Below are 16,440 nucleotides of genomic sequence, written 5' to 3' on the forward strand. Positions count from 1 at the left end.
ATAGAACAATGAAATATGCAGTTGCGACTACAGTCTATGCTAATTTCTCCTGCATTTCACCGATGCTGTCCGAACGATGTTGTTGTTCGACGAATTTTCGCAATTTTGACGTTGCGAAAAGCGTACGCGTGTCGACATCCTTGTTTTGATTGCGATAATGGAACCTGCAACATCCGAGTGCAGGGAATTGCGCACTGTTAGTCTGATCATGGCTGTGACAAAAGCGCTACCTAATGAGAAGTTAAATGCTTGTGTTCCGTTGAAGAAGCAGCTGCATGATGCTTGCAGTGCAAGTAATGACGATGGCGTAATATGCTTCCAAACCATCGCTATTAAACATTCAGTCCTGTGCAGCTGCGACGGCGCGCTACTTGCTAGTGGTCTACTACAGCGGCAAATACGCTGGACAGGCTCGGCATAAATTATCTCGGAGTGCCGTTCAGTTCATACGTGAATTCTTCTAGTTTGCGCAATTTCCTATACCACGTACAGGATTGCGCAAAGCATCGTTGATACACGGTCGATCAGCTGACACCACCACCCTTTGCACTGCTGCAAGAAATGAGGTAGCGAACATTCAGCAGTTCTTATCGGTTGGGAAAGTATTTTGGTTCGATATACATTCATTTGACGATCAAGAGTTCATCTGGGGAAAGTGCCGCGGGGAGTATGTATGTGCGTCCTATCTTTTCTTATGCGAGTTTACGGGTTGATCAATCATCTGCAGCCATCTTGGGTCGTACGGCGCGCCACCTATAGGCCATGGGCATTGCTAATCGCTGTGGCATTGTCTCCACCGAGTGGTCATCCCCAAGAATGGAGGGGGCAATGCTTTTGATGTGAATATGCGTGCTCTGCAAGCCATCAAGACCTATAACAAAGGTGCAACTAGTCTAAATGACTTCTGGTCTATAATGAACGTGTCGCATAGGGACCTACACCACAAAACTTTTTGAAAACATTTGAAATCAAGGTTTAGATCTGCTGGTTAAATGGCTGCAGCGAGTGTTTTTGCCGATGCTGTGACAGCTGTGTGCTCTGTTTACAGCCAAATGGAGCACACATTTACAAAAAATGTCACAGTAGTGTATGACGGGACATGGATGACACGTGGTCATGCATCTCACATCGGTGTAGGCTCAGTTATCGAGTTCTGCTCTGGCTTGGTGCTTGACTGCGTCGTTCTCTTCAACAGATGCCATGGCTGCACACTTGCGCCAAAAGAAAAAGATGAGGGGTATTTATAAGGATTGGAAAGAGGCCCATGCTTGTCAAAAAAAAACACAGACGCAAATTCAGGCCGAATGAAGGTCAAGATTGCACTAATTTTGCTCAGAAGGTCGCTAGAGAAGAACGACCTCTGGTTCGACATCCATTGTATGTAATGGCGACAGTCGTACTTTCTTGGCGCTTTCTGAAGAACGAACATACGGCTTCATTCCATTGGCAAAAAAAGATTGTATAAGTCATGTCAAAAAGAGGATGGGTAGCAAAACACTGGAAACGCTTGTATTAAAAAGTTATTAAAACGCTTGTATTAAAAAAAACCTATTGGAGGGAAGGGCGGCCTGACTGAAGAACTGACTATATGACTAACGAATTATCATGGGATGGCCATCCATGACAACACTGAGATTGAGGACATGCTAAGAGCCATAATGGCGACGTTTCATCACATCACTTCAAGAGATGAAGAGCCGCACCATGAATTGATTGATTGATTGATATGTGGGGTTTAACGTCCCAAAACCACTATATGATTATGAGAGACGCCGTAGTGGAGGGCTCCGGAAATTTAGACCACCTGGGGTTCTTTAACGTGCACCCAAATCTGAGTACACGGGCCTACAACAACCGCACCATGAATTATGTCCGCCTACACCACTGAGCTGGTGCAAGTACCGTGCTGCAGAAGTTGAAGGCAAGGCTCCACCACTGCACATGTAAAAACTGGCAGCACATGTGGCAGCTGCATTGCTGCCAGTCTACGAACGGCTTTCTGACCCTTAGTTGGTAAGTCGTTGCCAAGGCAAGAAAACCCAAAACACAGCTGAGAGTCTACATTCAGTAATTTGGTCTATTCACCATAAAGAACAAAACGCTTCGTTGGTTGCGCTGCCGAAACAGCTGTGAATGAGGCCATCTGCAAGTATAACTCTAGCACGAAAGCAAGCATCAAATGCTTAAGAGGCCTCGCATCACAAAGGACACCAAGAACTATGATCCCGGTGCATTTTAAATAAGTGGAGGCAAGGAAAATCTTCTCGAGCCATTTTCTCAAAAGTGTCTTTTTGCCTACCTGCTGAGATTGCGCAGCCATTTTCTTCGTAAGAGTCTGTCCTATCTTGGCTCTGTTATTATTTTTTTTTTTTGCCATATTCTTCGGACTTCAATGTATATCGTGACATACTTTCTTTCTTTCTGTCGTGTATCCGATGATATCTTGCCTACGTCTCGGCGTCGTCAGATACACTTTGACGGTGGACAGCTGCTGGTGTTAATGTGTTAATGCAACTGTTTGGTTTGTTCACGAAATTTAGTTGTAGGCGTTGTTTCAGCGCGCTTTTTATCATGGCCTTGCTATGTATGTCTGAGAATCGCATCGGGACGCTGCTGAAAAAAAAGTAAGAAGCAGCGGACACTTTTTGAATTTCGAGAATAAATGTTTGTTTGTTTTGCTAGCTCAGATCAGCTATATTTTTTCGATTTCACTACAATGAAATTTTCGCTTCAACGAAACTTTTTGTGTGCCCCGTCAGTTTCGTTGTAGCGAAATTCGACTGTAGTACGTACGAGTTCTAGGCCTGTTGGTACCCTTTTCAATGCAGAACGACAACTCTATCGTAAACTTATAGTGTACATCTGTTTGCGTGTGAAGAAAAAGAAGCCAGGGTAGAGGGGTAATACAGACAACAGGATGACTGCTAACTGGCCTTACTGGTTTCTTTTTTTTTTTTTTTCACGCTGAAACAGAGCTGTGCTACAAGTTTACGATTTCATCATCATACACCAACTCGTCCGATCTCCAGTACAACTTCATCTGTACTGTCTTTTCTCCTTTTCTGTAACATGAGGAACTTGACTTGCAATGTAGAATGAGGGATAACTAGCCTTGTTTTTTCGAAGCACCTTTAAAATGAATCCTGTGCACCAAACCACCCTTGTTTCCTGGGAACTACGTTGCGTCTGTCTTGTTTTTAACTGCAGCGCTTCATCACACTGGCCGAAGGTGCTGACCTCTATCTTTGGAGCTGACCTTTAATCTGTGCTATCTTCTTTCTAGTCCTTTCTTTTGCGCAAAAGTCCATTCATAATGGAATACCAACTCGTCCTACGCTCGGTTTTTCTAACTTCTAATATCCGAGCTATTTTGCTAGTCACCAGTACTCGGTAGGAGGAGCCCTCCACACTTTGACCTCCTACCGTTAATCTTTCTTGTCAAAACGAGGTGCACCATCGCTGACCAGTTGGTTTTCTGGTTGAATAGGCGCGGCGGCAACGCTGCGTGCAGGGCGGCCTCGCTGGCGGGGTCAAGCGGGACTACACACGCCGGCCCGTGACCAACGCCAGCACGTGGAGGACACCGGTGCCCGTCGTAGTGACGGAGCCGAGTGCGGCCAGCACGGGAGAGCTGCAACCGGGCGACTATATCATCGCAGTGGCCGACGTGCACCGCTCTCGGCCGCCCATCTGGCGCATCGAGGGACGTTCACTGCTGCAACGCTTCGAGGCTCTCGAGACGGGCGAGGACACAATCCTCTACCGCAACAGCTCCTCCGTAAGTGCTCGTTATCTCGCAGTGGCAGATACTTTCGTAGAAGTGCTACGTTCACAATCTGGTGCAGTTTATGTATGTATACCTCTAGAACTGAATTTTGTGACTGTTTACACTGAGTGATGTGCAGGTAATGTCAGACTTCACCGAAACGATGAACAATGAAAATGGCGTATCTGACAATGCCGCAAATGGCTCTTCAAAATTGAAATTGCCGCCGGTTGTTACTGAAGCGAACTCATCTTAGACATTTTTTCGTTTATTTTTTTTTCAGTTATCGTGATCATACTGCAGATGCTTATGCAGCGTTTTCTGCTGATTCCAAATATGTAATTACTTTTCCTGTATCTCATCTTGTTCCTGAGGTAACTTGATTTCATCCCCTATTCCTTTGGGCCACCATATAGAAAAAGTGCGTAGTTAAAAGTGATATTTAAGATATGGCAACATAGACTAATGACCAAAGATTAAAAGTATGCAATAGTTTTCTTTTTTTGGGGGGGGGGGGGGGGCATTTCTTAGTTATTTTACAGCACAATGCACTTTTCATTTTCAAAAGCAGTTGGAATTATGATACAGTTTTGTTAAGTAATTAATGAAAAGAGCTTGTGCTCTAAATTCCGCTCCCATACTTGCATTCTATACACAAACTGATTTCTATTGAAACAATAATGATTGTTGTACCTGCTCTAGCTGCAGAGATATTGAGGCTTCAAAATTGAACAGTAGTAAATTCACTTTTTTGAGAAAAATAGAAAAAACTACTAACACCCAGTTTCTTCAAAAAAAAAAAAAAAAAAAACGCCAATCATGGTGTACATGTTTTGCAATACGGCACTCATAAGTTGGTGGTAGAGCTTTGGACACATATGCTGGCAAATTATGAAGAAGCCTCAAAGTAGGCTCCCCATTTTTTGCAGGTTATGCATTGTGCTAGTGCCAAGACCAGTGGGCAGTGGGCAGTCAGAATGACATTACAAAAAAAATTACCACTTCCTGGTGGGTGAAAATTTGCAGAGTGATAGAAAATTACTTCCAGAAATCAAACATGGCAATTTAAGAAAAAATGAATTTTTTTGTCGCCTTTCAGTTCCGAAGACCAGTCTGCCCCCTTAATTAAACCTTCATTTCATGCTGGGGCATATGGTTTGCTTTTTTATGATTAACTAATCAGGAACCACTGGTTAAACGGGTACTGAACAAAACTTTTTGAAGCCGAAATATTCAGCCATATTGAATGGTTGGGGGCTGTAATCGCAACGCAGCCTTTATTTGATAGAGAAACTAGAAGAAAATAGGAAATTTCAGCTGTTCTCTGCAAACTGCTGCAATAGCAGACACGCTGTGAATTCGAAGAGGTGACGTTTCGTGACACTGAAATCGGCAGGCTAACAATGCCGCCCCGCCGCGGTGGTCTAGTGGCTAAGGTACTTGGCTGCTGACCCGCAGGTCGCGGGTTCGAATCCCGCCTGCGGCGGCTACATTTTCGATGGAGGCAGAAATGTTGTAGGCCCGTGTGCTCAGATTTGGGTGCACGTTAAAGAACCCCAGGTGGTCAAAATTTCCGGAGCCCTCCACTACGGCGTCTCTCATAGTCATATGTGGTTTTGGGACGTTAAACCCCACATATCAATCAGGCTAACAATGCCAGCGCAGTTTCTCAACCTGCTCAGCTCCTACTATGGTTCCCAGAACGACTACGAACAGCACTGGCTGTAAAGAATGCTTAAGCTGGGGTGAAGCTCTTTCACTTTCCACTTTCACTTTTATTCCTTAAAGACCCCACTAGGGGGTATTACATAAGGGGTGGGTTACGATATATATAACAGGTTGAACACTTTATTTTATGGTATATTAAGTGACCATAGCATGTTACGGTCTTAAATTTGCCTAGACCTGAAAAAGGAACGACAGGAACTGATAGGCAAGAAGCCAATCAATGAGCTAGCACTGAGAGGGAAAGTACAGGAATTCAGAGTCTCGCTTCAGAACAGTTACTCTGCTCTTATTGAGAGAACCAACCTTAGCGTAGATACAGTGAATGATAATCTGACGAGTATCATTATGGAGTGTGCAGTGGAAGTTGGAGGCACGGTAGTTAGACAGGACACTAGCAAGCTTTTTCAGGAAACGAAGAATCTCATTAAGAAGCGTCAAAGCATGAAAGTCTCAAGTATAACAGACATAATAGAACTGCAGAGCTTTCAAAGTTGATTAATAAGCGTAAGGTATCCGATGTAAAGAGGTATAACATGCAGAGCATTGAACACGCTCTGAAATACGAAGGAAGCATCAAAGCAGTGAAGAGGAAACTTCGAATAGGCAAAAATCGGATGTTTGCACTAAGGGACCAAGAAGGCAAAATAACTACCAATATGGATAGAATAGTTAAAATAGCGGAGGAGGTTTACAGAGATCTGTACAGTAGCCAGCACAACCACGACCTTAATATAAGAACTACCTCTAACCCAGATAACACCCCACCAGTAATGATAGAAGAAGTCAGAAAAGCCTTGGAGAGCATGCAGAGGCAAAGCTGCTGGTGAGGATCAGGTAACATCACATCTGCTGAAAGATGGAGGACAGATTGTGTTAGAAAAACTAGCCACCCTGTTTACGAGGTGTCTCCTGTTGGGAAGAGTACCAGAGTCTTAGAAGAATGCTAACATTATCCTAATACGTGAGAAAGGAGATGACAAGGACTTGAAGTATTACAGGCTGATCAGCTTGCTCTCTGTAGTATACAAGCTATTTACAAAAGTAATTGCTAACAGAGTTAAGAAAACATTGGAATTCAATCAACCAAAGGAATAAGCAGGATTTTGAACAGGCTACTCAACAATCGACCACATTCATACCATCAATTAGGCAATAGAGAAATGCGCAGAATGCAGCCAACCGCTATACATAGGCTTCATTGATTACGAGAAGGCGTTTGATTCAGTGGAAATATCAGCAGTCATGCAAACACTGCGAAATCAGGGCATAAATGAAGCATATGTAAGCATCCTGCATGAAATCTACAGGGTATCAACTGCTACCATAGTGCTTCATAAAGAAAGTAACAGAATATCAATCAAGAAGGGTGTAAGGCAGGGGATACAATCTCCCCAATGCTATTTACCGCATGCTTTCAGGAGGTTTTCAGAGGCCTAGAATAAGAACAGTTAGGGATAAGAGCTAATGGAGAGTACCTTAGTAACCTGCGCTTTGCCTATGACATTGCATTGCTGAGTAACTCAGGGGACGAATTGCAACTCATGATTACGGAGTTAGGACAAGGAGAGCGGAAAGGTGGGTCTTATTAAAGTTAATCTGTAGAAAACGACAGTAATGTACAACAACCTCGAAAGAGAGCAGCGCTTCGAGATAGGTAATACTGCACTTCAAGTTATAAAGACTATGTCTACTTACGGCATGTAATAACCGTGGAGCCGAACCACAACATTGAAGTAGCTAGGAGAATAAGAATGGGGTAGAGCATATTTGGCAAGCACTCTCAAATCATGACAGGTGGATTGCCACTATCCCTCAAGAGGAAGGTATATAACAGCTGTATCTTGCCGGTACTTAGCTACGGAGCAGAAACCTGGAGACTTACAAAGAGGGTTCAGCTTAAATTGAGGATGACGCAACGAGCAGTGGAAAGAAAAATGGTAGGTGTAACCTTAAGAGACAAGAAGAGAGCAGAGTGGATTAGGGAACAAACGGGGGTTAAGGATATCATAGCTGAAATCAAGAAGAGAAAATGGACATGGGCCGGGCATGTAGTGCCTAGACAGGAGAACCGCTGGTCATCGAGGGTAACTAACTGGATTCCCAGAGAAGGCAAGCGGGTTGGGGGGAGACAGAAGATTAGGTAGGCAGATGAGATTAAGAAGTTTGTGGGTATAAATTGGCAGCAGCAAGCACAGGTCGAGTTAACTGGGGGAACATGGGAGAGGCCTTTGTCCTGCAGTGGACGGAGTCAGGCTGATGAGGATGATGATGATGACGATGATGATATTCAGATGTGATCGCTTCAATGAAAGCAGTAGAACTTGAGTTAACGATGTCTTGTGCAAGGTCGTTGCAGTCCTTGGCTGCTTGAGGAAAAAAGAAGATGCAAAGGTGACTGTCTGTGCGAGCATGAGGACGGGCAACGTTTAAGGGGTGGCCAATGCGACAGGATATGCGGGATGTTGGCAAAATATACAGAGCTTGATTTAGCGTGCTGTGGTAGAATTTATGAAATAATGATAAACTAGCAATGAGGTGTCGATTGGAAAGTGTTTGTAAGCCAGATTCCGCTTTCAAAAATGTTACGCTGATATCGTATGAAAAGGCGGAATGAATGAAACGAATGGCACGCTTCTGAAAAGCCTCAAGGGCGTTTGTAAGGAATATCTGGCGAGCATTCCAAATGGCTGATGCATATTCCAGTTCGGGCCGTGTTAGTGTTTTGTAAGCTAGTAACTTGAAATGCTGTGTAGCGCTTTGTAAAGGACGTCTTAAGAACACAAATGTTTTATTAGGTGATGCACGAACGTTGGTCGCATGCACACACCAGTCGAGATTATTCGATATTGTCACACCTAAGTATTTATATTGGCATACTGTCTCTAGTTGCTTGTTTGCTATTTCATATTTGATTATTATTATTATTATTTTGTGGGGTTTAACGTCCCAAAACCACTATTTGATTATGAGAGACGCTATTTCTAACCGCATTTCTAACCCAATAAAATTCAAATATTTCATATTTGAATTTTATTAGGTTAGAACTGCGAGAAAACGACATTGTTTTGCATTTACCAGTATTTAAAACCAGTAACCAGCGTTGACACCAGTTTTTAGTATTGTACAAGTCCTATTGAAGAACAGACTGGTTAGTATGGCATGCGTCAGCATTGCGTTTGGTGAAAAGGAAGATGTAAAGGAGAGGTGGAGAAAGAGAAGAGGAGGACAGGAACACGTGCATTCAGCATTCGCCCCCGTGAAGGTGATGTCTCTGCTAGTGCGGCTGCCTTGCGCTGATAATTTTCCAAAAATAGGGGAAATAAGCTGCTTCTATTCGAACAGGGATGTCTTCCGAGTTGAATGTTTACGTTTATGTCAGTGTTTCCAAGTTTATGTTCAGTATCCCTTTAAGGCAGAAAACAGAGCTTCACAGATTTTGTGTCAGGCCGTTCTTTTTTTAAGGGGAGATGCGGGTCGAAAAACGCAAGTTTTTTTTCAATATTACAGATTTTTATTTGTGTCTGTTTTGATAAGATTAGTACCTCTACTGTTATTAAAAAGAAATACAGGTTGAGACCTAACTGGAAATGCTTTAAAATTGCATCTAAAGAGCACAAGGTGCCTATTAAAAGGTCCAAAGTGTGTAGTCTTCGAGCACCTTGCCGCCGGTAATGCGCCGCCGCTCGCCGTTGTTGATCGCATGAGGCGAAGAGTCGAGCCTCTTTTTTCAAATAACAACAGTTTCCCTCGCTGATGCAGCGCAAGAAATAATAAAAAGAAGCACGCTTCTCAGCGTTTTTCGAGCGCCGCGACTGGCTTATCACGTGGCACGGATCAGGGGACCGCCATTGGCCGCTGCGCGCCTGTATGTGCTGTGAAGCCTATTTGCGGGGTCCATGTCTTGTCGAGCAGCGCAGCTGAACAATGCTTTTCTCGTGTAATTATCTCCGTTATGAATGAAAAAAGCCATTGCTTGCAAGCGAAAGGCGTTGTGCGGCGCGCTCTGTAGGAATAGGCTGCTGGTCTGATTTGCGGCAGTTGTTGGCTTGCAAAAACCAATGCATCAAAAGGCATTTGCACCCGTCAGCCGGAAAGATCGTGATGCGGCAATGGATGACGTCAGCGCCTATCTTGCGAGGTCGAAAGAGCTCGCAACACACTCTCCAACACGTAGCTTAGCAAAGACGACATTGCCATTATGTACGTCGGTATGTGGCACAAACATGGCCGCAATATGGCATGATACTGGACTTAGTTTAGATTTCGTAGTCCTGTCGAACTTCTTCCTAGCTTGCAGTTGCCACATGACTCTGCCAGATGGAGCGGAAGTTTTGGCAAGCGTGTCATGGCCCTGTCTGTGAGAGAAATGTCTGTGAGGATTCGGCTCGAAAAAGCTGAGAGGGACAAACTTATGGTGCTGGCGTTTTTAGTGGCAGTGGCCACTACAAGAAGGATTGTTCTTTCTGGTTGTCGAATTTCATCAGATTTAATGATATCTTTCATAAATAAAAACTCAACTGTAAATTTAAAAACTCAAAACGCAAATTTCGCCATTTTTTTAATGTGCCCCTCCTTTTTTGGGCAGTGCTCGGATCTGCATGAAATTTTGCCCAAATTTTTTCTAAAGTATGACAAATGCAATTATCTAGTTTAAATCTGAATATTTTCTTGTATAATAAAAGATTGTATGTAAACCTTTAATAGTGTACGTGAAATATGTACTTTTTAAGTCTATTATTTCTCACGCCTATTACATATTTTGTGTGTGCTTCCTAATTAGTTATTTGCATCCTACACTTTATTACTATGAATGGTAAAAAAATTGTGGAAGCTCAGAGATGAAAAGAGGTTAATGTTTTCACTTTGTCATGTTGCAGAGCTAAAAGTATGCAACTTGCAAGAAAACTAATTATGTATTCGAAATCAGCATAAAAAGTTTCATAAACAGATCAAGTTTCATTGCTCTAGGGTGAATATTAAAAAAAAGTGTCTTCGAGTAGCATCACCCCTTAAGTGTCTGCATTCTTCATGCCACACATGATAGGCACTGTGGAAAACTGTACAGTGTACGGTTGTTCCTCTTTATAGCGTTCTAATTTTTATGTTCAACACGGCCATTTATAGTCGAGGAACTGCTTTTACACATCCTTTTTGGACTGCCACTTACCCTCCCACAGATCTTTGCACACAGTCGAACCCACTAATAAAAGATCCCAGATATAATAATGTATCGGTTATAACGACCTTAGATATAATAATATATTGGCTATAACGACCATATTTTGGTGCACTTGCGATTTTTGTGCATCCACATATAGCGAACATTATTCAAAGCCTCCTACTTTTACACCAAACACTTTCAACACTGTCATTATGAAGCTATGTTGAAAATGAAATGAAAAAAAAAAAAAAGTGAATTGAATTAGGTGACTTGAAGCACGCGAGAGGCGTGTGCTTGTGCACGCCTCTCTGCAGTGTACTTCCAACGAAGTTATTGTAGGCAGCGGCGAGCACCGCATGCAGATTTTGGTGTCGTGAGCAAGGTTGCTCACTTTCCAGGGGTTTCTTTACAGGCAGAATGGGAGTGGCAAAAAAAAATGTTTCGTACGAGGCAGCATTTAGGTTTGTGGTCAGCTTTCCCACGGCAATTTTTTATAATGCTGTTGTCTGCATCTATGACCGCCAAATCTTCATCTTTCCTGTGATCAAGGGCTCATTGAAGCATTTTCGAACCTTTTGGCTAGAAGGCCTTTACGCGCATCAATTGCATTATTGTGTTCTTTTTTGAACTAGGATATTGGTGCAAGTTTTAATGGAAGGCCTGCCGTAACAACCTTGGCCTTTATTTAAGTCGCCCACTCTAACCAAGTTGCACGATTGGCCTTTGTAAATTTCAGATATTTGTCCTGTCAAATTATTTGAAACTTCAAATAGTAGCTATCCGAAAGTAGAATTGAATCGTTTAGTTACGTATAATTCGATTTGGATTTGAAACTGGAATATTTGCACACCCTAACTTTGACGCAATGTTCACTGCATAATGTCTGGCCATAAGTGAGCTTCTACAGTGCTGCGCTAGCAGGAAAATGGTTTGTTGTCATGTGAGGGGTCTCTGTCAACTATTGATGCCCGTGAGGTGGGCTGGAATGGTGAATGCAGTTCTCAGCGTGGAACCCGCTGGAGCAGTCCAAATACGCCAACATATCTGTGCGGGTGCACTCCAACAGCCGGTCAGCCACCGTTGTCGAAGTGCTCGAGATCCACGCCAGTCCAAACTCCAGCCTCGCCAAGTAAGGAATTTCTCTTTTTTTAGTCTTTGAACCGCTGTTTTGCTTCAGTTTTGGGACATTGCTGTTGCTTAGCATCTGTACTCGAAAATAAGTCGTCACTATTGCAAAATGACTCGCACATGTTAACCTCGCTGCAGGGGAAAAAAATATTCTAATACAGTCGAGCCCGCTTATAACAAACTTGAGCATGACGCGTCATCTCTTCGCTGTATAACGAAGTTCTTAGTGAATGAAACAGAGCTTTAAGGAAGTCCCAAGTGAAAACACAAATTTCTTTTTTTTTTTTTGCAAAAAGTTGGTAATGCCATACATGTTTCGAAGAGCAGAAGCGAAAGGGGGTTTCAAGTTTATATAAAGCGACAGCGTGTTTTTTGCTGAGGCCCGTGGCGTATACAAGCTGCCTGAGGCTATTGGCACAGACTCTAATATTTTGTCGTCGTCATAACCTGTTACCTCATCAATCGCTCTTGTTGCGCACTTCATTCACAACGCCCTCATCTGTGCACAGTTCTGCTCAAAGGAGGTCTTCTAACAAGACCAGTGATCAAAAACTCAGAAAGCCAGCCGATAGGTCTTCGAAAGATCGGTGGCACTGTGAAAAAACACTGGCCTTCTATGGAGATGCCGGGTGCTCAGAGTGAGGGGGGGGGGGGGCAAAAATTGTGGGGGTGCGTAACAAGAAATGGCTGGTGCGAGGGATAACTAGAGGGCTGTAGAGGCAGGGTTGGCACGTAACGATTAGCATCTATGGGCACATTGCCTATGGCTTATCGGCAGCTGAAAGTGGTGTCTCAGGAAGTCGTCGTTGTGCGGACTCCGTGTGCTGTAACCGATAGGCGGCGTTCCATCAACCCTTTTAGAATTCTTGAAATCCATGTTCTATTTAGAGCAACAATGCCAAAATATTTAAAGATTGTGTCCGTGCACCTTTAAAGCATGTGACAAATCTCTGCAACTCCGCTCGTATTTGATGGGTTCTAAACTTCAAATTTTTTACTGCAGTCTATCTATGAGGCAATGAACTCCTAGAATGAAGCCATTTGATGATTACTTCGAAAAAGTGTTGAGGGGCCCCTTTCGTATCTGCATTAGCCAAAGAGAGTTCCTTAAGAGCTGTGCTGCACATGAGCAGCGCAGCTGCTGAGCTCGCCCGTCGTGTCGTGAATTTTCTTTCGTATTGCTGTCCATGGCAGAAATGGTGGCACGGAAGCCAGGTCTGCGGCATGTGGTGACCAGCAGCCCAACCTGGAGGAGAAGTTCGAGGTGTACCTGCAGACGCTGCTGAGCCACGTGCTCGATCCTAACTTCCTGGCCGAGGTGCACCGTGAGAACGATGAGTACTTCCTCGCCAACCTGCAGACGGTGGACGGTGAGAATGAGCGCCGAGGCTCCCAAATCCGGCAGCCTCTTTGGGGGCCCAAGTTGTGGGACGCCATCATCATGCGGCCCCATGTGCGGATCACCGACCGTCGGCCCGATGAGGGCGGAGCGGCCGTAAAGAGCGAGGCTGAGAACTCGGCGGGCGAAGAGGTCGTGGTGGTGAAAAGCGAGCAGCCTGTCGGTGAAACGCTCTGCGAGGTGGGCTCCCCTTTCATCTCAATTTTAGGAGCGAGGGGTTTTCAAATGCCCGAAAAAAAACCAGTCCTGCTGCAACGTATTACGGGAGGTTTATTATTTTCTAGTTTGACAGCAACCTGATAGACAGCTTTGTACGATTGTCAGTGACATTTTTAGACGAAAATTATCATAGTGGTAATTGTTATTACACAACACATGCACGCGAGTGTAATTAAAGGAAGACGTGATTTGGAAAAAATCAAGTTTTGTTAATTTGTAGTAAAGGGCAATCGAATTTTCGCTCTATGTATAGGCTTTTATGCAGATTTCAACTGTGTAATTAGTTTGGTAGTAAGTTGCATACTTTTCGTTTTGTGCCACGATAATGTCTAAAGTGCCGTATTTATTTGCATAATCCTCACACTTTTTTTTTTCCCGGAAAACCAATGAAAAGTTGGGGGGTGCAAGAAGAGGTGGATAGCGAAACCGCGCACCGGCTACTTCGGTACTTCCGGTTCGGAGACTATCCCTTTGCCGCTTCAAGGTGCCTGCTGCGCAGTGTAGTTGGGGAGGAAACACATGCTATTCTGTGATGCATTTGTTCCCACTTGTTCAGTGATTGTGGTGATAAATTCTTTTGCAAATGAATACACAATTTTGCGAATATCAGAGAACAAAGCGAGAAGTCGAAATGGGTGATGACGAGGAACGGTGAGAGGCGGGTTGCGAGCGTGTTTAAGCTTTGAAATACACAGTAATCTTTTTCAGAATCGCCTCGATTCAGTATTTTCGACCACTAATGGTGGCCACCTCAAGATCACTCATTCAAATGAATGTATGCTGCCAAATGTCAACGCACGTTGATAACATAAGAACACATACTCTGCCCGATCAAGTACGCCGATACAGTATATTTGCATAGCATATTCTGCATATGCTACTGTTTGTCAAATTTATGAAAACGGCTCAGTGTGTGAAAGACCCATGGCTCAAGACGACCATCCAGTTAAAGGTATCGGACCACATAAAACGACCAAAGTCTCTCTCGAAGCAATGAGTAGCATGGTATGACGCCCGTATCATGTCAGACTTGCAAGATTGAAGGACTGATAGGCTTAGTTGTACTTTGACTCATATTCTTAAGGGCTATGTCTCACAAATGTATGTTGAGCTTGCATTCATTTTGTCACAGGTATAGAAAGGTACCTCAGGCACACATGCAGAAATGACGCAGAAGGGATGAAGACGACGATGTTGTTGCGGGGCCGTGTCTGGACTGCCCTGTTGTCCTGCATCCTTGCCCACTGTGTGCAGTGCTAGCCCAACCGGCGTTAACTTAATAAATACTCCCCGTTACATTTTTTTGGTGGAAGTGCTGGGTAACATTTAGACTCTGGGTCTCCGTAGCGGATGTCAGCCTCGTCCAGCCACGATGCCTGAAGGCAGTGCGCCGTCCATTCAGTCTACGCCTGCTCCCTCACCTGTGATCCCTTCCGATCTTCTCGATCCAGGTACATTTTGCGACACCGACACAACTGACGTTGACGAGTGGCTCGCCTTATACGAGCGCGTCAGCAAGCAATACAGGTGGAATGCGACGCTTATGCTGGCCAACATCATCTTTTACGTGCGAGGTACTACACGTGCCTGGTACGAGACGCACGAAGAAGATCTGACGAGTTGGGACGTGTGCAAGCAGAAGCCCCGTGACTTGTTCGGCAGGTCAGTTGCTCGTCAAATGGCAGCCGGGCAGGAACTCGCGTCATGAGTTCAATCTTCCACCGACTCGTACGTCACCTATATCCAAGACGTGCTCGCCTTGTGTCGGAAGGCCGACAAAGACATGACCGAACTATACAAGGTCAGCAATGTGTTGAAGGGCATAGACGACGATGCCTTCAATATTCTGATATGCAAGAACTGTACCACCATTGACTCAATTGTCAGTGAATGTCGGTGGTTCGAACAAGCCAAAAGCAGAAGAATCACTCAACATTTTTGCCGACTCCCTAACACCCCTGCGACTTTTTCCTGCAAGGATCCTGTGGCGCCACGTCCATTCGTGAATCCTCCAAACATCACAAGAATTTTCTGCCCGGAGCTTGAAGACATGGCTCCTTCCGCTTATCAGTCCCCTGTGCTTGACAACTTGTCCCCAATATCTCTTATTCAGGCTGTTGTGCGACAAGAGTTTACCAACATGGGCGTCTTAGTTCCGCAAAACTAGCCACACACCGCAGCCCATAAATCCTTACGCTCACTACCCCGCCGCCCACTTGTTGGTGCTGCCGTGTCGGTTCTGCGGTTGTCATCGCGCTACCGAAATCCATCAGAGTGGTGCACACAACATGATCGACCAATATGCTTCTCTTGCCATCGCGTTGGCCACATTTCCCGCTACTGCCACAACAGATGGACTTTCCGGCAACGTTTTCTAGACGACCACCGAGGGACAGGATCATGGGCAGTATTCGCCACCTCGTTTTGCCGATGACCACCTTCAAGACCTTCCACCTAGCCGTTCTACGCTACGCTCCAGACCATCCTACGCCAATGTTGTCGCCCAGGGAACCAGGTCCAGCTGCTTGCCGTCGCCTCAGGGTCGCCAGCCGCGCTCCTATTAACGCCGTCGCTCCCCGTCGCCGGCGTTTTCTGGGCAGTTCTCGGGGAAACTAACAGATGCAGCTTCTGGAGGTGGCGCTGCAATTACCACTTGGACCGAAAAACCTCTATTGACCACTAATTCCAGACGAAATTTGCTTGGTGCTCTTATCGATGGCCTGACCGTTACAGCTCTAACAGACACTGGTGCCCACATATCCGTTTTGAGTTCACGTCTTCGATTCCGTCTGAAAAAAGTTCTTACTGCTGCCATGTCTTCGACTGTGCGAGTAGCCGACGGCAGCCGAACATCAGTTCTTGGTATGTGCACTGCCCGCGTCACTGTTGCCGGCCTTCACTTTTCAGTCCTCTTCGCTGTTCTAGACGCATGCCCACACGACGTGATTCTCCGCATTGACTTCTTGACCGCACATTCAGCCCTCATCGATTGTTCAACTGGCACTTTACAGCTAGAGTTGCCTTTGTACTCTGATGTCC

General features: G+C 44.8%; 1 protein-coding gene across 2 annotated transcripts in view; it reads left to right on the forward strand.

The window, feature by feature from the left end:
* Positions 1–16,440, forward strand: part of LOC119170685 (uncharacterized) — a 54,594-nt gene that overhangs the window by 14,377 nt on the left and 23,777 nt on the right. Inside the window, exons 4-6 of one of the 2 annotated variants that reach the window (XM_075886881.1) lie at positions 3,488–3,778; positions 11,654–11,784; positions 12,978–13,362. In XM_075886881.1, coding sequence (XP_075742996.1) covers positions 3,488–3,778; positions 11,654–11,784; positions 12,978–13,362 — 807 coding nt within the window. The remainder of the gene's footprint in view (positions 1–3,487; positions 3,779–11,653; positions 11,785–12,977; positions 13,363–16,440) is intronic. The other variant, XM_037421915.2, reaches the window with a different exon arrangement.

The sequence above is a fragment of the Rhipicephalus microplus genome, chromosome 2 (genome assembly GCF_043290135.1).
Source record: "Rhipicephalus microplus isolate Deutch F79 chromosome 2, USDA_Rmic, whole genome shotgun sequence".
Taxonomy (NCBI): Eukaryota; Metazoa; Arthropoda; class Arachnida; order Ixodida; family Ixodidae; genus Rhipicephalus; species Rhipicephalus microplus.